Here is a 23794-nt window from a genome sequence, read left to right as displayed (position 1 = left end):
AATTCTAATTGCTTTTTATACTTAAAAATTTGTAATCTAGGAGTTCCATGTTGCATCATTTACTTAGTTATTCCCTTGATGTGTAGAAATCTGACAGTATCCTCTTGAAAGTCTCTAACTTTACCTGTCCATGGAGTTTGCCTAATTCCTGTAGTACAGGTTGAAACTTGTCTGGTAGGACCACAGATTTTGCTGGACCAGACTGTAGACGAGCCCGCCCACAGCAGCCTGGGGGTAGGGAGCTGGGACCAGTAGGGGCAGCCCCTCCATGCGAGCCCTCGTTTGGGACCGCTCAGGTCCTGTGGGAGGTACAACCTGTAGTTCTCTTTGCTAAATGTCTGCTTGTTTGGGTTTTTTCCCTATCCCCTCATCCCCCCCAAGATAGGTTTTTTGTGTTCTTTTTGTTTTCCCCCCTTTGTCAGTCTAATGCATGATTCTGGCAGTAGTTTTGCATGCGAAAAGCAATTTTAAGCGCAGGAATCTCTAGAACAGCTGTAAATGGCCAATATTGGGTTCTTATGAAGAAGGCAGCCCCTTAATAATCTGCTTGTGTCCTGAAGCATGAGGATGGTTTTGTCATCCCATCTAATGTTACTGCAGGTATTGTCCTGTGTCTAAAGCCTTTTTTAATGCTAAGATATGTGCCTCAGAATCCTGTAGTAGTGTCCCAGATTAAGAGTAAATTATCAATTGTACGTTGCATTATTTTAATCATATGCCATCTTGCACAATAAAACAATGTAATTGAGAATCCCGATGAGCCTTCTGTATCACTTAGGCATGTTTCAGCTCTAGCTCCTTTTATAGTTAAGTTCGCTTCTTTCAACCAGTCTGGAAAATTCTTCCAGAGATGAGATGGTAAACTAAAATTCAAGGGAGAACTCTGTTGACCCATAAGATTGGAGAGAGAGAGAGAGAGAGGTTTTTTGCACATTTGCTGTATTGATATAAGAACAGATCTGTGTATTGAGCAGGCATCCTTGAACTTTGTGTCAGGACCTATATATGTCAAGTGGTGTACCAACTGGAATCCATTTGTTTTTAATTAAAACGTTCCTTCAGTTTGCATTCCCTCGCATTTCTAAGGTTTTAATCTATTATCCTGTTTAACTATCTAAATTTTTCCATAGTTATTCATAATCATCACTAGTTTTGACATAATCATGTTGTAAGCTTATGTATGGGCCACATTTTCCCTAGTTGGCTTTACTGGGAAACTCTCTGGTATATAAACCTTTCCTAGCACAAGATTGGTTACTCAGTTGTAATCTGTATTTTAATCAATATTTCTCCTGCAGCTAATGTTTCTTGCAAAGCTTCTTATGAACATCTATAGCATAAGAGTATAATTGCATATGACTACTTATTAGCTGAGTATGGAAAGAGTACTGATGTGCTCCCAATTCAGTAGTGATTTGAAAGCTGTCATGATTGAAAGATGAGATTTTTGTGCAACAGGCACCACACACAATTTGTAGAATTTGCTACCAAAGGCGGGGTGGGGGGGGAAGAGGAGAGAGTGTGTGTGTCTGCGTGTGTCTCTCTCTTTCTCTCTCTCTCTCTCTGTCAAAGAGCATATGTTGAGGTGCCCTATGGCTCTCTAATCTGTGGCAAAATTACTATTGCTTTTCTCCAGTGTGCTCCAAGAATAGTGAAAGGAGATTCTAGGGTGATCAGAAAAATAGGTCACACAGTCTCCAGTCTAAGGAGATTTGCCCCCTTCCCAGGGGGTAGCAGACTTAAGCAGCAGGTTGGATTACAAGCTTTGAAGTGGTTTCAAAAACGTTTGTTTTGTTTTTCTTTTTAAATTCCAAGCTGGGTTCAGGAGAGTAGGACTATTGATAGCGTAACTGTTCCTTAACACAAGAAATGAATGGCTTGAGACTGGTGAATGACAGCAGTGCATGTTAATACTACACACTTATCAGCAATACAGTAAACCCTCAATGTGTGATTTTTGAAGTTTGTGCTCAACTTGCATTAACAAGAGTTAAGTGCAACTCAAAATTCTGCCGCCTGCCCGCCCACCCTGACCCAGCCCCACACAATGTCTGGCTCACCGCTGCGCCTGGCTCTGGCTCCAGCTCACCACCCTTCATGTGCACCTCCTGTTCAAACCCTCTTTGCTCCCAACCCCCTGTGGCCTGGCTTACCACCCGAGTAGGGGTCTGGCACGACCCCCACCCCATACACGACCCCGGCTCAGCTCTACCCCTGCAGCCCTAACCCACCCCAGGCTTAACACCCACCCCCTCCCCAGCTCCATCCCACCACCAGCCTTAACCCTCCCCAACTGCCTCCCCCACACCCTAGGACTCACCTTTCAATAGGAGCTCCAGGTGCTCCTGCTGCTTCCTTGGCTGCAGAATGTGCATTCCACCAGGACAAAAAGCCGCCCCAATGTATGTGAAATTTGGGTTATGCGAGAGTTCATGGGAATGGAACCCTTATGTAAATCAAGGATCTGCTGTAGTTCTGTGTATGAACAATGCTTTGTACCGGACACAGCCTACAAAAGGTATGACCTGTACGAGCAACTCTGCCTAGGAGTCAGCTGTGTTGGGATAACAGCTAGCTAATGTTGATGGTCTGTATGTGTTGTTTTTAACTTTTCAGTGAATTTGGTTCAAAAATAATCTCATTAAAGCCAATTATCAAAGTCTTGCCAAAACTCTTTGAGTCTCGAGAGAAGGCTGTTCGAGATGAAGCCAAACTCCTTGCTGTAGAGATCTACCGCTGGATAAGGGATGCTCTCAGACCACCATTACAGAACATAAACTCGGTTCAGGTAGGCTACAGGAAATGTCTGAGCAAAGTGTTTATGAATGAAGGTTCCAGTGTTCATACTCGTAACCCCTATGTTGCATAGTAGTATGGGATATTTTTTTACCCAATTCTGTATTTTAATGATCTTTTCTGTCTTACTGAAAACTGTTGTGAATACTCTAAATTTATCTTCGTAAAACATAATTCTTTTTTTGCTTCTGTGGCTGTAAAATGGTAATTAAGCATCATTCTACTCAAAGATGCGTAACATCTGTTTTGCTATTTCTGAAGTGAGAAATGGAAAAGTTTGTTATCCAGTTACAGTTAATGGGGAATTTATGTGGGTACAAAGGAATTGCCTTGTTAGGTTCTGCCCACCTCTTCTTAGCAACTACTGTTTACTACCTAATAGGTGGTGGTAATTAGGTATTTAGGGTATCCTTTCGCTCTTGGCAAAGGAGAACACTTAAAATGTATTATAACAAATACATTCTGGTAGTGTCCAGGATTTGATAGGCATTGTCTATGCACAGGAAGATCTAATTATAATAGCAAGGTATTATGGAAACTAAATACAGTAATCCCTCGATTTACGTGGAGGTTGCATTCTGGGTTTTTCTCAGCTAATGTGAGTTAAGTGCAAGTCGAAATTGCACTTGTTGAGGGATTACTGTACTCATTCGTCAGTACTTTTCAAATGCCAACATATCTGTTCCCTGTTTTGAGTGTCTGTGATCAGATGAGAAGTTGTTGCTTTTAAACATATACAGAGATATACCTCTCCCTGAAGAACTGAATTACCAGCACTGCTTGCTACAGCTAGATATTAAGAGTTCGCCTAGACTAACCCTGGCTTACCCAGTGAACCTTACCAGTGCATATGGTGGCATGGCTGTAGCATAAAGACTTTCACACACTGGGTCAGCCATTTTTCTCTTTATTAGGTCGTAGCCTTTTTCTCTTTTTAGTAAACATTCCTCTCACTCTGGTTATATTTCTAAACAACACAAATATAACTAAAGGTTGTACCTCAAAAAAAAAACTGGGATTCTCTGGTCAGGTAACATTTGTGGTCCACAGGACCATGCATGTTGCCAGACCAGAGAACCCTAGGCTGGAGCCTGGCTGCACGATTTGATCTGGACCCCTTGGTTGTGGCTGTGGAGCAGCGGGTCTGCAGTCAGGGCCAGAGCCTTGGCCAGGCTGGAGCTGTGGAGCTGCAGCCAGGGCCAGAGCCCTCAGCAGTGATGGGGCTGGAGCCTCCAGCAGGGGGTTGTAGTGGCAGGATAAGTAGCGGGCAGCATCCAGGCTGGGACTGGAATCGGGGTGAAAGCAGGCTGGGGGCAGACAGGGGTAGCCCCCTGTCTTAGCAGGGGACCTCCCCCTGGTCCAGCAAATCTCCTCATTTGGGACTGTTCAGGTCCCAAGGGTGCCAGAACTGGAATGTTCAACCTGTAGTCGCAATCCTAAGCAGTAGGTTTGCCATATCTCTAGGAAAAAAGTTTAGCTTTCTTGCCCCTGGCCATCCCTACTATAAGACAAATACTGTAGGATTATAATATGATTACATGAGAACTGAAAAGATGTCCCGTGCATCTTATAAGCTTAAAACCTAAAGAGGAAAAGCCCTTTCAAGAGAGGGTAATACCACTGCTTTTAGTAAGGTGGAAGCTTGCCTGGAGTAATTGTCCCTCTGTGGATGGAATGTTTTGTCTTATGCTTTAGGTCTTGAGTTATTCTTGTTCTTGTAGCTAAAAGAACTTGAAGAAGAGTGGGTCAAGCTACCATCAGCAGCTCCTAAACAGACCAGATTCCTGCGTTCCCAGCAAGAGCTAAAAGCAAAGTTTGAGCAGCAGCAGGCAGCTGGGGGAGATGCAGATGGAGGTAACCAATGCAATTTTGCTGCTCTGCTAGGAAGAAGCATTCTTTTTTACAAGACCATAAGAAATAGATCAGACCAAAAAGATGTTTTAAACTTAAAAGGATGTAAAGTCAGTAGGGCACTCGCTATGTTCTCTGGTGGGGGAGAAAATATTATCAACATCCCAGTACCAAAGTAGCAAAAGTGTTGCCCTTCATTGTCCATTTCCCCTCCTGTGTTTGAAGGGAGCATGGGGATATACATAAGAATAAAATTAGACACTGGCATGACAAGCCTATTTTATTTGCATACATCCACTAATCTTTCTTCTCTTGACCCACAGGAGGAGATGATGGGGATGAGATTGTCCCACAAGTAGATGCTTATGAGCTGTTGGAAGCAGTGGAAATTCTTTCCAAACTTCCCAAAGACTTCTATGACAAAATAGTAAGTCTAAACCACTAACTTGTAATTCTGCAATATTGAAGGCTGAGGGACTTTAACTGACCTACATCCTGCATATAAACATTAATATTACACAAAATCAAAAAACAGGATAGAAATTGAAATGTTTAAGTACATTCCAATGGTTAGCTGTGAGCACCAAGCTTGGATTATGTGAGGATGCTTAAAGTATTTGAATTTCTTCATATGAAGTTAGGCTCTAGGGTATGTAGCCTGTCCAGAGTGAGCTTCCATAGAGCTGTTAGGTGTCTCGTGTACACAAATGAAGAATGCTTTGCTTTGCAGGAAGCAAAAAAGTGGCAAGAGAGGAAAGAAGCTTTGGAAGCTGTTGAAATGCTGGTGAAGAATCCCAAACTGGAAACAGGGGACTATGCAGACTTGGTGAAAGCTCTTAAGAAGGTAAAAGTCTTTGTACCAGTTGTGTGTTTTTGCATAGGTATACTGCAGTTAACTGCTTAATGCCAGAAGATTTAGATTTGAAGGCTTGAAAGGCTACTGCTGGTCACAAGACCAAATACAGTAAGGTCTCAACATTCGCAAGGGTTCTGTGTTCAGAACCTCATGAATGTTGATTTTTTTTTTTTTTCCACCAAGAGGGGGAGAAGGGGGCTGGAGACCCAGGGGAGCGGAGGTGGCTACAGGTGCTCCCCACCCCAGGGAAGCGAGGCCATTCGCAAATAACTGAATTTGCGAATGTGGCACTTGCAAATGTCAACACCCTACTGTATTGGCACAATGTTTGTGTCCAAGTTTATTCTTGATACTGTGCCTTGGACTGACTTAAATATTATTGGCTTGTGCCTGTCCTGTTGAACATTTGGACCTATAGTTTTAAATAGTATGAGAACCCAATAGACCTTTCCTCCAGTCATACATTTGGATATGTACCTCTTCCAGCAGATACTTGAGAGCAGTTTAGAAAAAAATGGATGGCTAAAAATATTGAGAATATATAAATCAGAGCTGTGCTCCCACCTTGAATACTGTGTTCACTTGTGGTCACGCTTTTTCAAAAAGAATATGGTTAGTTAGGGAACACATTCCTGTGACGAGTGGGAAATGTTTTGCAGTGTTTGCATTCAAGGATAATAAAAGGGAATTGGATAAATATATATATTCAGAGTAGTGTGGTATAGGAAAGATAGATTGGATGGTATTACTGTGAAAACAGAATGCTCAGTGATATTGACAGATGGCAAATATTTTTATGCAGTTAGCCAGTAGAACACACAGCAATGTAACATCCAAGGCCAAGAGCTTAACTGGATTTGGGAAAATTGGATAGTCATGCAAATAAGAATATTCAGAGGTCCCGTAATTTTAAAATAAAAGATACGGTACGGCTATAAACACTATTTTTCAGAGTAAAAACAACCACCTCTAATAGATGTTAGGAAGAAATTTCCTTTTTGTCCTGTAACACTCGGGGTAGGTTATTTCAGTAGAAAGGTGTGCAGAGCTTCTTGCACTTTCCTTTTGAAGCAGGTGGCTCTGGTGCTGTCAGAGATAAGAATTGTCATATTGGATCAAATAAGTAGGCTATGGCCAATGTTCCTAGCTTTGTCCACAAGTCTCTAGAGCTTGGCTATATTCCTGCTACCTTTGCACCTTCATGTGCAGACAATTTAGTCTAAAATATAGCAACGGTTTAATGCTTTCACTTGATTTTTATTGCAGTCCTAATGTTCAAATTTGAATTTTTTGAGGGGGGAGGGGACATAGCCTGCAAAAGTCTTTTCCCTACTCAGCTCTCCCTTACACTGCAGTTTGCTAGGGGTTTTGTTGGCTGTTTTCTTCTCTACTTGAGCTTATGAAACACACCAGAAGATGAAATTTTTAACATCTCAAAGGCCACTACCTGATAATAGGAGCAAATATTGGCATTGTGTCCATATGATACTGTGTCTGCTACCTACAGCCCTTCTTAAAACGGACACTTTTAGACATTGCATATGTACAGTGTAGTGCCATTTTGTATGTGTTCATGCATTTAGATGTGTACTTTCAATGTGCCTTTTTATCTCTCCTTCCAAACATTTGGTCTTGAGATAATTCCAGTCTGTATTGATTTTAAGTATAGATCTGCAAAACAGGGAAGACTTTTCTCTCATCCAGCACTTGATTTACTCTTCCATTAGAAATCCCTATGGCTTCCTGACTGAGACCTTGAAGTTTGCCAGTAACGAAGCGTGCCTTGCTGAGTGCATCCCTTTAAAGGCTATTCTGAAGTGAACCTCTTTGAGATCAACCACTACTGAATAATCCTCCCCCCCCGGACACGCTTTCAATTGATGTACATTGAGTTAGAGAATAGAATTCTCTGTGGAAAGCAGTAGACTGAATTCTGATAGTCTTTGAGCTTGGGTTTGTCATACACTCTGCGCGCACACGCGTGCACACACAGACACCTCATTGAGGTCTGGGAATGTGGTGAAAGCAACCAAATGTCTCCATGACAATCCAGTTCCTATTTCCATGTTGTTGCTTTTCTTGGATGCTCCAGTCTAGGGATGAATCTTGCACGCTAGCTGAATGCATCTGGGTGTGGTGGGGTTGATAGGGAAGGGGACTACCTCCTTAGCCCGTTACCTGCAATTCTCATCCCCCAGAGATCCAGAGAGGCTGATGCTGGCCTCAGAAATTGTATGGAGTTTCCTGCACACTGCCTTCTTCCTTCAAGGCATACTGGGAACTGCAGTTGCCTGGAATCCTCTAGCTCCACTTCCCCATCCCTTGGCAGGGCACTGAATTTACAAACTGGATAGCTGGTCTCCACTAGGTCCAGTGGCGCTGCAGCACCAGTTCTGCAGGGAAAAATAAAATTCTGCCTAAATTTGGCACTGCACAGTTGCCTGTAATTCTGTCCCTCCTTTGCAGGTTGTTGGAAAGGACACAAATGTCATGTTGGTTGCTTTGGCTGCCAAATGCCTTGCTGGACTGGCTACAGGCCTTAGGAAGAAATTTGGACAATATGCAGGACAAGTAAGTAAAAAGTACTTCCCTCTGCATTTCTTGCTTGGGTATATAGTGACAATAATAGAACTGCTTTTAAAACTACTGCTTCTTTTAAAGATTGCCAGAACTTAACATTTGTTTTTTAAACTAAGTGAACTTGATATTCATATGTTCTTGCTACTGTTTTTGGTAGTTGTTGGGAGTGGGGGGGCAGTTAAAGTTTTTCTAAGTTCTTTGATATTTAATTTACAGGGTCCTTGTTTCCTGTTCTTCTTCACTACTAAGCATAAAAAGGTCCACTGTCACTGTAAAAATAATTTCTTAAATTGCCTGGTAATGTTGATTTATTCTACTGCCCTCAAATACCCTTTATTCCTATTTTCTCCTAACCAGAGAAACACACACTGAAACAGATCTTATAACTCCTAGATGAAAATATTCACTAACTTAAAATACCAAATACCAGGGAAGAAGGGGAGCTTGTAGTAGACCAGTAGCATGACTCTCTGTTATCTCAGGCCTCAGCTGATATGCTGCTCTCTAGGCCCTTCAGCTTGCTGACCTAAGTTTCTGACTTCTCCTGCTCTCTAGCTGTCTTGCTTTTACCTGGTTCCATGATGTAGTTCAGGGAGTATGCACTTCAGTTAACTCTCTTGTCGAGAACAAACAGCTGCAGGTACTGTCTAGCAAGGTAGAGGAAGAACTGAGGTACTTCTGCAGCAGCAGAAAATTGCTGAGTACTTTTGACACTGGGGGGAAAAAAGGTCAAAACCACTCTGCTGGAGAATCACTTGAGCCCAGAGGGCCGTGACTGAAATGTTGTCTGAGCTTGAGTTTCAGGCAGATGCAAGCAAACATTATTGCATCTGTTTATACTTGGCTCATGTTTTAGAGGCTAGTCCTTAATAGCTGCAGACAAGATAACATAATTTAAAAGAGGTGAGATTGTGCTGCTAAATTCTGATGCAAGGAATACATTCTGTAGTGGAATGTATGGGGTGGTAGAGTTGCCCTGGATACATGCTCTGTTCAGTGCCATAATAAGCACCTCTGAATTGCACAAACTTAGTGTGGAGGCATTTGATAGGGAATTTGGTTTGGCTAGTATAATAAATTGGACCTTTCCCTGTGAGTTGGCCAGCATCTTAATAGTGCATCTGTTAATCCTCCAAAGAACAAACACAGTAGGAACACTTTTTCAGAGTCAAACATACTGGTGTTCACATGTAGTTTGATTTTAATCAGCTTGTTTGGGGTTGTGAGCTATCAACCTCCACTCCAAACCATACTTCACCTTCACCATTTATAATAATGCTTAAATGAAAAAAAAGTCGTCTTTTATAAAGAGGTGAGGGGGCCACACTCAGGCTTGCTGTATGAACACAGCAAGTACGGAAGCTCTTAAGAGCTGCTCCTCTACATAGAAATCTGTTCTTGATCCCAGCTGGGTAGGTTTTGAACTCAGGGTTTAGCAATATAGTGGAAATATTATTTCACACTAATTTACAGCCTAGCTTACACTGGCTTTTCAGTTAAATAACTGTCTTCAGTTTGTAACACTCATTGGAAATAATACTGTACATGGAACTCTGCAGGTTCCAAGAAGGAGGGTGAAAAGGAGATCTCACAAGTGAATTTCTTCTTTTTTATTTCACCCTAGATTTTGGGGCTTTGTCTATGAACTGGGTGTCCATAACACATTTAGCCCTTTTCTGAGGTACCGAGATCCTCTTTCAGTTTTTAAACTTGAGTGGGAAGTGCAGTGTAAGCATTTTCCAGTACTACATTAAAAGTCGCACCTTGGCCATTCTCTCTCCCTATGGGGAGAAGTGTGTATCACAGTAAAGTGTCATGTTTTTGGTTAGTTTTTAGGTATGTGTGCATTTATGCAAAATAAATATTTAAAGTATTTTCAAAGTGTTATTGAAGGCAGCTCAAAGAAATGGGCCTTACACTTGGAGCATCAGTTGGTAAGGTTTGTAATGGTCCTTTGTTTCTGGGGGAATTCAGTCTAGCCTCAGGCTAGGCCCCAGAGAAAGTATTGTCTCGCACACAGGTTTTAACCTTATTGTAGAAAGCTTCCTTGCATCAGTGAACTAAAGGTGTCAACTTGTCTTTACCTAAATCTCTAGGATGGTCTTTAGATATCTGGGGCCTTGGCCACAGTGCTTTGAACACCAAATCAAGGTTTCTGTTCTTATTTTCAGTCAGTTGTGGGGGTGTGCCTTCAATCAAAGGAAACTGTACTGTGGCTGCAAACTCGTAAATGCTTTCCTCTGTCCATGAACATCAGCCTGTCCTCCTCTGGTTTGGCTTTAACCTATTGTCCATCTGCGAGCTAACCTTCATGCAAGTACTGGGCTGTGTTGTTGGTGGTTATACGGTCTTGTGATGAAGAATGGATGAATAAAATTGTTTCATCTGTATATTGCTGGTGCTCGAATCTGTCATCTGACCAATTCGCTTGGTAGTTGCATGTAGGTGTTGAATGGGACTGGAAAGAGAATTGATCTTTCTGGACTCCATGCATGGTCTGGTGGTGGAGATGCAGTGTCCCATCACCATTCTTAAAATGTGTCCCTTCAGGAAGAGTCCAGAGCCTTTTACTACATTAACTGGAACTCCTGTGGCTGATTAGATCAGGTGAGGTGAAAATACTTTTATGTTCATCATCATCATAATCAGATATTGCAGACACCCAGAGAATTGTCTAGCAAGAGACAATACGAGATCATCCATCTGGTGCTACTGAAATGGTTTCAGTTTCATGTGTTGGCCTTAGTCCAGACTCTGCTAGGTGTAGAATATTTGCTTCAATTTATTGATCTTGAGCTCAGCCTTTTTGGCTAACTTAACTAAGAGCTTGTTCTGTAATCCAGGGCTTGATGCTGAGTAGTAGCTGGCTAAAATTGACATAAGGGTGAATTAGTGCTGGACAGACTATTGCTTGTTTGAAGAAGGGAAAAGGTCCTTCTCTGAATGACACATTGGCTGTTTCAGTCAGGAGTGGTATCAATTGCTCATGACTTTTTCACAAGCCAGGAACGGCCTGGGTCGAGACTTTGGCACAACACTTCTTGCCAAGTTAATGCGCTGACATTCAGGAATACAAGCTGGGCTGTAGATAGGTAGGTCTTATTGGGGCAGATCCAGATGTTCTTAAGAAGCCTTCCTGAATGTGCACAATCTTTTTAGCCAAATAGGATGACAGTTCTTCACAGCATTTAGCCAGCATCAGAATTGTGCACCACTGGCAATTAAGTTTGAAGCAGTTTATTGCCATTAATGGCTTCTTTGGATAGCATTTAGTAGCTTTAGTGGAGGCTGATAGGAACGTTCTCTAAGCTTGTTATAGCTGCTTCATAGTCTTGAAGGAATTCCCTGTTTTATCTTGTTTATTACCCATGTTCAGCTACTGATGTTTCTACCCTCTCTGTTCATCTGATGAAGTTTCAGAAAACCAAGTGATGTACCAAAGGCCTCTTCTAGTATTACCCATTGTGTTAATGTTCCAGGACAGCGTACAATGATTCGCCAAATCGTCTGTTCCTTGTCTTGAGTTCAGCTATTCTTTCATATATATTGGAATTTGTTCAAATTCATGAGTCTGTGGCCAAATTGCAATCATAAGTCTTGTTACTTGGAAGCTTAAAAGTCCCTGACTGTAACTTTAATGATGGTAGTTTGTTCAAGATGAATGGATTGTGATGACCTTGATACTGATGTTGAGGATGAAGATAGTGATAAGGGTTAGCCTAGAGATGACCTGTGAGATCACTACATAGTGAGCAAATGAGGTTTTTTAGCTTTTTTTTCATCTGCAGTCTTTTGACAGGCATGATGAAATTGCCTCTTTGGTTTTACTTTGTGCTGTCGTCTTCCAGTTCATGCTAAGATATAATAGTCCTAATAAGTATATAGGTATTAAATGACTGGAATCTAGGTTCTTATGTCTGCTCTGCTGATTCTTTGTATGCTTCCTCCCTTTTTGGACTGATAGGGTGGAATGGGCCATAAATTGATCAGAATGGACAAACAAATTTGTTCGTAGGAAAGACCAATGGCATTTTTCTATCTTCTGGATACCTTGCTAGCAACTGTTTACTTGGCTGACTGACTCAGGGGACTGTGTGGTGCTGGAGCAGTGTGTTCTGGAGTAGTTGTAGGTCTGCTGGAACCATGGTGGCATAACAGTGGAAATAATGACAAGAAGTTATGAGCCTAGCAAAAATGGGAGATACTGATGGCATCTGGCATCCATTTCCTTGACACACCTTTCCTGGTATCAGTCTCCCTAATGTTCTTGCCTACTTGGCTGAAGAGATGGAATGGAGGGAAGAGGGGTGGTTAGTACATGTATTTAGCCTGACTTACTACTGTAAAGTGGCTTTTTGACCACCAGATGACAACAAGAGCTGGAAGAGCAGAACTTGGGCTAGGGGCACAGGACTACATCTTCAGCAGTCAGCTCTTTGGCAGCCTTGTAATCCTAGTGGTGGCTCTTTGCTGGAGGGAGGTGTTGGGAAAAATATCTTAGCTTCCCTGACACAAGAAAAATTTTGTTTTTTGTTTTTTGTTTTTGCCAAAACAGTCATATGAGTAAAGGCAAGTGTCCTTTTGTTTCTGGTGGTGGTGGTCTACAGGTCCAGCAGGAGCTGATTCCTGCCACTGCTGCTTGTGTGGCAAGGGAGGGAGGGGAGCTGAGGAGGCCTTTAGTACATGTATGCACTAATGAATTACATTGGGGTGTATGTGGATACGGGGTGGATTTTTTTTTTTTTTCCCTGCAACTAGGCAATTGAAGTATTGTCCTTTTTCCTCCCTACCCCCTTTCTTTACACAGGTTGTCCCAACTATCCTAGAGAAGTTTAAAGAGAAGAAGCCTCAGGTCGTGCAGGCCCTGCAGGAAGCCATAGATGCAATCTTCCTTACTGTAAGGACAAATGTTATAAACCAGTGTTATGCGGGCTAGTGGAATGGGCCAACTGAGTGTCCCTCAGTTTCATTGGACCACAAGATGGTTGTAACAGACATTCTCCCAGAAAAAGAGTAGTTTTTCTAACTGTGCTTGCATACCTAGAATTTGTGGGGTGTGCTGATTGAACTGTAGCAGCACTTTGATTGGATGCAGAGGGGAGTGCACAGCACTCAATGTTGTGTCCAGTCAGCATGCACCTCACTTCAACTGCTCTTGATTAACATCTGTCAACTTGGTAATATCAGCAGGAGTTTTAAAAAAAAAAAAAAAAAAAAAAAAAAAAAAAAAAAAAGGTACATGGAAACCCATGGAATCTGGCAACCCTGCATATGGGCAATAGTAAACATGTCTGATGGGTCATTCATAGAACATGGATGTGCCTCATGTGACCCACAGGCTGCAAGTCTCCCACCATGGTTATAAACTCTGTCGGTGCTGTGCTACTGAGACTTGATCATGCTGGTTGTTTTAGAAGGCTCTTCTTCTTCTGTCCCTCTGTTTAAAGCCAATCACCTTTTCCCAAACTTTTAGACTACATTGCAGAACATAAGCGAGGATATTTTAGCAGTGATGGACAACAAAAACCCAACAATCAAGCAGCAGACATCCCTATTCATTGCAAGAAGTTTTCGTCACTGTACACCTTCCACCCTGCCAAAGAGCCTGCTAAAACCCTTCTGTGCTGCGCTTCTTAAGGTAACACTGGATGGATTGATAATGCACTGTTTCCTAAAGCAGCGTGTTGGATTAGGTTACAGAGTACCTTGTAGTGAAGCGTTGCATACTCTGGTACGGCAATTAGGTTAAATAGGAGGGTTGGAAGGCGCAACTAATCTGCAGCATTAGTAAATGATTTCCTCCATTCCAGTGGAATAATGTTCTTTGGCTGTGTTTAGTTTCCTGCATGGAAGAGGAATCTTCCAGGGGAACAAGTAGTGTTTTAGGACTAGGGAATTCACTGATTTACAGACTCCCAGTATTAAACTTACGTGTGACGTTGTATAAGCTTTTTCCTTTAAACTAAGCTTTTACCACGTTTGTAAAATGAATCGGAGGGGGCAGTAGCTTTAAGGTAAGTACTAGCCAGGGGACTAAATACATCCTCCTTTCCTAAAGTGAACTCTTCATCACAAGTACTTGTGGTAAAAATAGGGTATTATTTATTATAAAAGTACTTAGGGCTCACTGTTTTGTTTGTTTTTTTCTTTGCAAATGAATCCTTTCAACAGCATATCAGTGACTCTGCCCCTGAAGTTAGAGATGCTGCATTTGAAGCACTAGGCACAGCTCTGAAGGTAGTTGGAGAGAAGGCTGTGAATCCTTTCCTAGCAGATGTGGACAAACTCAAACTTGATCGGGTGAGCTTATGTATTTGGACAGAATGCTGTGCATGTATAGTGGCTTGTACAGTGCTTTCCTACATCTGCCGTGTCTTAGAGTGTTGTGTTGTGGATAACACACTTCTCAAAACTCATTGCAGGAATAATCTATCACTACGGTATATTCTCTCAGGCTTAATATGGCCCAGTATTTAGAGGGGTAATGTTCGCTTCTTCCCCTCCGCCCTCACCTGCCAGCCGTAACTTGATCAGTTTAAGATTGCTAAAGAGATCTGTTACTTAACATCTGTTACCAAACAGTGCAACTTAAAATCTTTATCTAGATACAAGACATCTATTATGGACACCACAACCTCCAACCCAAAAAACAGAAGTCTGCTTTTTTTTTTTCCTGACTGCAAGATGGAGTTTGGTACTCTATCTTATTGTGACCCTAGGTAAACTTTAAATCCTGTATAACACTATGAAGGGGTGAGGAATTCCCCTATGTATACATTCTGACAGGCTTGTTAAATAAGCTTAAAACGATATAGTCATTTATTAATACATGCTCTAAAGACTGACTTTGCTTTTAACCTCCTTTATAAGACCTTTTCCCCCATATACACATCATCTTGCTTAAATGGGTGGTGTTGTCTGCACATATTAAGAGACTGTATTTAGTGGTTCCCAACCTTTTCAGTAACGTGGCACACTTCAGTGAGACCAACGATTCCATGGCACACCCGCTTTTTCCAGCTGAATTGATTGCTCATAAATGTCATTTACTTACATTTCTATGGTTATGATCTTAGAGCTTTTCAACATGGCAGTGCAAGGATCAAATGGGATCTTGAGTAAATGAGTAACTGCTGAAATGTTCAGTTACTTGTGGGCTGGGGAGGTAGGTCCAGCAAGCAGGCTCCTCTTCCAGTCAGCCTGCTGGAGAAGGGACATGGCATTTAAACTGCATCCAAGCTTCCACAGGCCTCTTCCCTCCCCCTTGCCATAGCAGGTAGGGAGAGGCAGGCTTCTTGCCAGCACATTTGACTGGGAATCAACATTTCAGCTGTTTCCTGGTGTGAACAAGCTCCTGCAAGGTCAGCGTTTCCCCTTACAGTGGCTTTGTAAAGAGCCCCTGTGGAGGGAATTTGACCAATCCCATGCCAGCTGGGTCTCCCATGGTAGCTCTGTAAAGAGCTGCAGTGAGAGGAAATTAATATTTTGCAGCACACTTGGACAGTTCTCATAGCGCAGCACACTGGTTGAAAGCCACTGGACTAAACTGATGCCACAGTCCTGTTAAAAGTATGTGCTGCTTAAATAGTATTAGCTTTTTGGCAGTAAAACAACTTATGTGCTTTTCATGTAGCTGCTAGTGCTGTAGTGACTCATGGCTGGCCCTGGATTGGTGACTTTGGTTAGATGCTGCAACTTTAGTTAAATGGCTTTGATCTCTTTATTGTTTCTTAGATTAAAGAGTGTGCTGAAAAGGTGGAGCTGGCTTGTGGTAAGAACACAGGTGGAGCACCTGATAAAAAGGAATGCAGACCTGCTGCTGGAAAGACACCAGTTCTTTCAGGGGCTGCTGGGGACAAGGATACAAAAGACACTTCAGCCAAACCGGGACCTCCAAAAAAGGCTCCTGGTGCCAAGGTAAGTGCAATGTAGACAGTCTGCCTTGCACATGATGGCCTGAAATAGTTACTATGTGAAAACCTAAGGTTGGCCTATTTAAATTTCCTCCTATTCCAAGCCTTCTGTGAACCTAATCTACTGATAAAGCAGAACAAATTTTTCTTCTGTTGTTCAGGAGTAGTTGGTATACTTTAAAAGAGAGCCAGTCTGGTGTGGAATTGAGAACTCTGCCATCTTTCTGTCTCCTTAAATGATTTCTTGCTTGCATTTTAATGCCTCATGGCCCATTGAATACTTTTCAGGGGGCTCTGTAAACAATAATACAACTGGGTGTACCACTGTAGTAATAACGTGGCTGAAGAGAGAACACAAAATAAGCAATCCTGTGGCACCCTGTGTGTAACTTCTTGTTGCTATTTGACCCAAATACGATGTCTGAGCTAGACTTTTCATAATTATCATTCTAGCTATTGCACACCTGCCAGCTAAAAGTAACAACTTGTTGGTTCAATTATATTGTTATAGAAAAATTCTATCTTTAATGCAGAGATAGTCAATAGGCCAAATCCAGACCACCAGAAGCTTTGGAATGCAAAACTTTATTTATCATCACTGTTGCAGTGTGAAAAATATATATGCAGAGTTTGGGGCTTGACTATATCTTGTTCAAGAAGTGTTGCATCTCAACAAAAATAGACTCTCTCCATGCCTTAGAAATAGAATGTTAGAAATCAAAACTCTTGGTTTTAGGTACTGATTCTGAGCTCTGGTGAACTAAGAGCTTAAATTTTTTGTTTTTGTTTCTTCTTTAGTCTGGGGGCCCTCCCAAGAAAGGCAAACCAGCTGTAGCTGCCGGTGCAGGAGGAGCTGGAACTAAAGGAAAGAAAGGATCTGAGACAAAAGAGATATTTGAACCTGAACTCTCGGTATGTGCTTCACTGTATTATGAAATGAAAAGTGCAATGCAGTAGTTTTGTAAGCAGTGCTAGTTGGGTTAGTCTCTTGACCTTGTAGAGTTAATGGTTCTGAAGTTGCAGTAGAAGCACCTTGAAGCAGGGAAGAACAGTGGGTTTAAATTGGGACAGTATATGAAGAACAATACAGAACCATTAATACTGAACTGTGAAGCCTCTAAATGACCAGTGATTGCGTAATCTATTGTATAGAGAACAAATATTTGTGGACATCTTTTATGACTTATGTTCTTATGACTTGAGTGTGGCCTAAGGGTGAGTGCTTTAACCTTTCAGCTGTAATGAGCTCTTTGAAGGAGTGGGTAGAGCCTTACAGGGATCAAATAGAGCCCTGCATGTACACAAATTGTTATACACATCTGCAAAAATTATCTGTGGCTGTCCTCATCCACGGATGTGGATAACCATGTTTATAAAGTGGCATCTACAGATTTGCAGGGTTCTAGATACAAAACTTGTATCCTCATCTGCAAAAGTCAGTTATGCATATCTGTATCCACAGATGTGGATGCAGATACTTACACAGGGCTTTGGAATGATCTAATTTCTGTGGAAGTACCAATTGTGTAACTAAATTTTATTCTGGAGTTGAAAATCTTTGGAAACAAGAAACACAAGAGTACCTTGAAGCTTGACTCTGAAACCTAGACTGAAATACATTAGATAGTCCAGTGACTTCATCAGGTCCACTTTTTGAAAGCCTTATCTGCTTGTGGGCTATTCAGATTAATTTGCCAAACTCTCTTGCTGAAGTGTTTTCAGACTGAGCTGTAGCGTGTAGGAAGGAGTACTTTTATTCTGCTGAAACAAAGGAAAGGTTGAATTGGTTTCTGTGCTGAGTGTTGATAAAAAGAATATAGTTAATCCTTCAGCATACTCTCAGCAGCGCAATAAGGATGCGTATTGTCACTTTTCCTGTTCTTGATCACAGTGGACTGGATTCTGAACAGGATAACAGATGGCCATCAGTGGCATTCAGTGGACACTTTTTTTCAGGTAGCTAGAGGACATTGATTTTGCTAACAATGTTGCCCTTCTTTCACACTGACATGAAAGCATGGGGAAAAAAGGTGGCAACACTAGAGAACTGCCTCAGTGACTGGACTGAACATTAACAGGAGAGAGACCAAGATCAAGGAGTCCAACAACAACACCATCACAGTGGGAGGGGGATGACCTGGAAGATGTGGATCAGTTAACTTATTTGGGGAGTATTATGGGTAGAGATGGAGGAACAGATGAGGATATCAATGCTAGAAAAAGGAAAGCAACAGCTGCATTCAAGACTCTTGTCCCATATGGAGCTCACAAATAATATCTGAGAAGATGAAACAGCAGATCCTCAACACAAATGTGAAGAGTGTGCCCTTGTATAGATGAGATATGAAGACTTTTTATTACTCCAGGTCTCAAGTTACAGACATTAATAAACAGATGCCCAAGGTGCATCCTTTACATCAAATGGCAAGATTTTGTCACAGGCGAGGAACTTTGGAACAGAGCAGGACAAGAACCACTTGACATTCAAATCAAGAGAAGAAAGGGGGATGGATAGGCCACACTGTCCAGAAACCATCAACCAGCATAGTCCATCAAGCTCTCAAATGCAAAAGAGAAGACCTTGGGCAATGTAGAGATGATCCACTGAGACTGAAGGACAACAACTGGGATACTCGTGAAGTTGGCTAAAAGTTTTGTCCTGAAACAGTGTGAAATGGAGTGGACTTGTAGACGACCTATGCTCCTCTCAGAGTACAAGCGTTTAAGAAGTTAAGGGTTTGGCCTTCCCTTGAGTATAGCCTTTATGCTTCAGATGTGTATGGAGTGTTCTGAAAATTAGTCTTCCTAGTCATTTGATGCTACTGATACAAGAATTGAACATGTGTCACAGGCTGTCAGATATGCAGGAGGGAGATGTGGGTACAAGGGCGGAACATAGTGGGAGTGAACTAATGAAAAAAGATCATTCCATGTGGATAATGTACTAAGATAATCTTGCTTAGTGCTGCTCTTCCATTCCTAGAATGGACGTGTAAAAACTGCCTTTTCCTGCATCCCATTAACAGCCCTCCTGGGAGCTGACTTTTTGTCTCTGCCTAGCTAAATATTCAAAATATTTGCAAAGCTATACTAACATTCGCTTAACCCTAAAACTAAGAGCAGATGGCATAAGATTATGGTTTGCTCTCCTCCCAGTGTGTCTGATTTTAACTCTTTCTGGTTTCTATCTGTGGATTAATCTCCTGTCACAGTGCACTGCTGTCCTTTCTCAGAAACTCAAATGTTTCCTGAATATTGCTTCCGCAAGGCCTACAAGCCTTAGTCCACATCAGTCATCTCAACTAATAATAAAATGTTGTTCCTCCTCCTGGATCTCTGGTGCCAATCTACTAATTTGCCCAAGTGCCTTAGGGCATAGTTATCTCTGTGTCTGCCTACACTTTAATAATCAGACTATTGCCTCCTATACAAGGGAGCATGCGATAAGGTGTCAACCTTATTGTACTCTGTCTGCAGATAGAAGTGTGTGAAGAGAGAGCTTCTGCTGTCCTCCCAGCTTCTTGCATACAACAGCTAGATAGTGGTAACTGGAAGGAAAGACTTGCCTGCATGGAGGAGTTTCAGAAGGTAAGTTCTGTTCAGTGGATAGTAAGAGGATGACTTTAGAAGGCAGAATGAAAAACTGGGATGAATGACTTTCTGCTGCCATTTAGTCTCAATCTGTTACCCTAACTACTGCAAATGTCTACCACGTTATATCAAAATCCCTCCTGGCTCAATGCTAGACAGCAATTAAAATACAAAATGCTGGCTGGGAAACTTCTGCAGATTCAGATGCCAGCTGATTGCACCCTATTACATCAGCTTTTACAGCTGGGAATAAGAGGTGTCTCCATTGTCTCTGTGGAAGGACACACAGTAAGCATTATAAGTTACAAACACTGCTCACTTTTACGTTCAGGGGATATCTGGCTTTCTTCCCTTAAAGCATCCCTACCCTCTGATGCTTTTGGACCTAGCCTTACTTTAAAAGGCAGCTACTCCACATGTGCAACTATTTTATACTCTATTAAACTCTTTTGAGCTTCAATTTTTGGCATAAAACAGACCCAGATGTAGTGGTGTATCACCTTTTACCACAAAGGGCTGCGATTCATAATCTAATGGAGTTTGGAGCAGCATTTAGCTTCTGCCCAATCATTAATCATTTAATCAGTCAGGTTTTCACTAAGATGCAACTCCCCCTCTTGGAATGAATTAAAGAACAATATAAAAGCTACAGAGTACACTTAAGTCCATTAGGTCTAAACTTCATTCTTAAAAGTTGCATCAGACAACTGCTTTTTTTTTTTTTTTTCCAATGAAATGGTGCTGGGTATCTGATCAGCTCTCAATTACGGCATTTCCCAAAAAAACAAAAACAAACCTGTGTTATTTGTCCAAGGCAGTGTTGTCAGTTAAACAAAACTTGTTGGGCGTAGCTACTCATGTGTCCGGAACTTTCAATGGGGACACATTAAATAAAATGAAGGAAATAAATGCAAATGTATTAAGAAGGCCTTTTATCTAAAGGACATATTGGCTTATGTCCGTTGGTGTGAAGTGGAATTCAAACTAGTCCCATTATCTTCCATGGAAGCCTAAATTACTTTCATTTTGTTTTGCATGTTTTGGACCTAATGGTTAATTTTGACTCTTTAGGCTGTAGAACTGATGGAGAGAAGTGAAATGCCTTGCCAGGCTCTAGCGAGGATGTTGGCCAAGAAACCTGGGTGGAAGGAAACCAACTTTCAGGTAAACCACTGTCTTAAGCTAAATATATGTGTTTTATATGTGATTGCAGATTACTGAGACAGCAATTCATTGTAGACCCTCCTAACTTGTACAAGAAATGCAGATCTTAGTCTTTTTTTTTTTTTCTTAAAAGCAGCTGCTGGTAGACAGTTACTTGATTGTGTAGCTAATACATACTCTGATTTCAGCATGAGAGTTTCTGCTGCAAGATCCATAGTGGGACACTTCATTCTAAGTAACTTTTTTCTTCACTCCCGCCCCCACCCCAATGCCATTGCTCACCTATTAAAATCTAAAGGTCTTCATATTTAGAGACCACCTTCAGAGAAATGTTGTTAGCTTCTTTCAGGCCTGCACTTGGGTTATTGTAGAAAATATTTTTGGTAATCAAGCCTGGTTGGCATTAGGCTTTTTTGGCAGAAAACCAAATCCCTGTCATTCAGGACTGCAGCTGAAACCCCAAGCTCCATCACTTGGGTCAGAAACCAAAATTTGAGCAACTTAGTTTCACAGTGCCCCCTGTGATGTGGGGCTCCTGACAGTTTCCCTAGTTGCTACCCTTTAGTGCTGGCCATGGCTTTTATGTGCAGTTGTGGTGGCACAGCTGAGCTGCAAAGTTTTGGTAGACTGTTGGACAGGGCACCTCAGAAACAAAGGTTGAACCCCCTTGCTTTAGAAGATCACCACACTTTTGCTTGATGTGTATTTATTCATCTCTGAGATCAGTTTGAATTATGGAGCACTGTTCTTCACAACAGTGGAATGGCTAAATGTTTGTGTATAACAGTACCCCAGGGCTTGCAGTAAATTGCTTTCTTAGTCAGCTGACATGCTGCTGCTATTGAATTGCTGTATTACTGCTGTTAAGTTACGACCTCCCTATACTACTTTCTACCTCTATCCTTTTTTGTAAAGCACTTTGAAATATACTGATAAATTAAGAAGGTGATCTAGAAAGAGACCCTGATTCTCTTGGGCTATGGCTACACATGCCCCTCCCCCTCCTTGTAGAGGGAGCATGTTAAGAGGCACTTTGAAAGATGCTAATGAGGTGCTGACATGAATATGCAGTGCCTCATTAGCATAATGGCGGCCGCGTGTGATTCAAAAGTGCTGCTTTCGGAATGCACACTGTCCATGTAGACAGGGAGGCTTTCAAAAGGACTCCCCTGACTTCAAAAGCCCCTTCTTGCTGGTTTTGGTTTTGGTTTTGGAGAGGGCTTGTGTAGACACAGCCTTGGTGTCTAAACTGAGTGACTTACAAAATCTTAATAGGGTGCATTGTAAGATTTTTTACAATGCTTTCAATGCTACGGTAAGTTGTTACTCTAGTTACTAGTATCCTGCTAGTTAATTTTGACCCTCTCTAGCATAAACATTCTTTGTTATTTTTCTACTGGGATCTTCGGAGATGGTTTGCCAGGACTTTAGACTACACCGAGCTGCATGTGGTTCAGGCAAAAACCATGGTGTCCCATATATTTGCCACTTGCCCCATGTGGCGAATAGGACACTGCATTGTGGCAAATACACGGTGGCCACTCTGTGGCTCTTGAGTTGCATGCAGCTCTTGGAGCCTTTTAAATGGAGCTCCTTCTGAGAGTCACACACGAGGAGTGCCATCCCCCCTCTCCACGCATGCACTCTACCGCTTGGTGGGAGAAGTGTGTGGTAGCAGCCCCGGCGGCAGCTCCAGCAGCGGCTCTGGTGAGTCGCCAGCATTGAATTAACCTGGGGTTGGGAGGGAGGCTGGAGGTGTCTTGCTCTTTGGGAGGCTGTTCAGTTAGTGTGGAGGAGGGCTGAGGAGCCTGGCTCTGGGGGAGGGCATTTATTGGGGACGGGGTGGGTGCCTAAGATAAAGATTGCAAAGTGTCACACTGATTTCTAATATTAATTGTTTGTATTATTTAGTATGAAATACCTACCAATATTATATTTAATTTTTATATACTATGTGGCAAATATGGAAAGACAAACACAAGTGTGGTGATCTTTGAATTCCTATTAGAAACTGCTGGGCAAGAACATATATCAGGACACAACTCTGTTTACTTTCCTAGCATTATGGTTATTACCTTTGTCCCTCCCAGGTAATGCAAATGAAGCTTCATATAGTTGCCCTGATTGCTCAGAAGGGGAACTTTTCCAAAACATCAGCTCAAATTGTGCTGGATGGTCTTGTGGACAAGATTGGTGATGTGAAATGTGGGAGTAATGCAAAAGAAGCAATGACAGCAATAGCAGAAGCATGTCTGTTGCCATGGACTGCTGAGCAGGTCAGTGAGGAGCGAGTTACCTAGTGATGCTTATAACTGTCAGCTTTGGATACATACCTTATTGTAATACACTTGCCTTATAGTTGAGTGTTTGTTTATTTTGCATATGTCCCTGGCTGACTTGGTTTAATAGCACTGCAAAGTCTTCGCAGGTGCTCGCACTCTTTTTCTGAGGGTGTTGTATCTGATCCATTAGTAACAAAGATTCACGTTTTTTTCCTTTCTATTTCAGGTTATGTCCATGGCTTTCTCTCAAAAGAATCCTAAAAATCAATCAGAAACACTGAATTGGCTTTCAAATGCAATTAAAGAGTTTGGCTTTTCTGGGTAAGTCTTAGGATAAAGTATTGAATAGAAAAATTGATGCATGTTTTTATTGTAAGGAAGACCGATACTGCTTCTCCACAGAACTCATAATGACTCTAAACTGTTCTTTGAAAGACTTGCGAGACAAGTACAGCTAAGCCTTTGCTCTCAGTGTTTTATCCATGAGCATCAAAAAGTATTAAAACGTAAGCAAATGCATCTGGCACAGAAAACCTGCAGAGAAGAATGCTCTACTGTTCTTTTTATAGAATCCCAAAGGGTGCTAGGCATCTCACAGCAAGAAAGCTGCCAACCTAAATTTAGACATAAGGTGAGTGAAGACAAGATTAACAGCAGCACAATATCATTTACTCAGGCATACAGACAAGTGTTTCTCAACAAGGGGTACATGAAACCTTGGGGGTACACCAAGGTCTTCCAGGGGGTACATCAGTTCATCT

The 23794-nt window shown here is 41.8% G+C and overlaps 1 protein-coding gene across 4 annotated transcripts in view; it reads left to right on the top strand.

Moving 5' to 3' along the window:
* Nucleotides 1–23794, top strand: part of CKAP5 (cytoskeleton associated protein 5) — an 88731-nt gene that overhangs the window by 27803 nt on the left and 37134 nt on the right. For all 4 annotated transcript variants that reach the window (XM_074997606.1, XM_074997605.1, XM_074997604.1 and 1 more), the window contains exons 5-18: nucleotides 2617–2788; nucleotides 4518–4650; nucleotides 4971–5074; nucleotides 5378–5491; nucleotides 7970–8074; nucleotides 12891–12980; nucleotides 13557–13721; nucleotides 14255–14383; nucleotides 15818–16000; nucleotides 16795–16908; nucleotides 19474–19584; nucleotides 20659–20751; nucleotides 22842–23027; nucleotides 23260–23354. In XM_074997606.1, coding sequence (XP_074853707.1) covers nucleotides 2617–2788; nucleotides 4518–4650; nucleotides 4971–5074; nucleotides 5378–5491; nucleotides 7970–8074; nucleotides 12891–12980; nucleotides 13557–13721; nucleotides 14255–14383; nucleotides 15818–16000; nucleotides 16795–16908; nucleotides 19474–19584; nucleotides 20659–20751; nucleotides 22842–23027; nucleotides 23260–23354 — 1794 coding nt within the window. The remainder of the gene's footprint in view (nucleotides 1–2616; nucleotides 2789–4517; nucleotides 4651–4970; nucleotides 5075–5377; nucleotides 5492–7969; nucleotides 8075–12890; nucleotides 12981–13556; nucleotides 13722–14254; nucleotides 14384–15817; nucleotides 16001–16794; nucleotides 16909–19473; nucleotides 19585–20658; nucleotides 20752–22841; nucleotides 23028–23259; nucleotides 23355–23794) is intronic.

The sequence above is a fragment of the Carettochelys insculpta genome, chromosome 6 (genome assembly GCF_033958435.1).
Source record: "Carettochelys insculpta isolate YL-2023 chromosome 6, ASM3395843v1, whole genome shotgun sequence".
NCBI lineage: Eukaryota > Metazoa > Chordata > Testudines > Carettochelyidae > Carettochelys > Carettochelys insculpta.
This window is presented reverse-complemented; position numbering and strand designations above follow the sequence as displayed.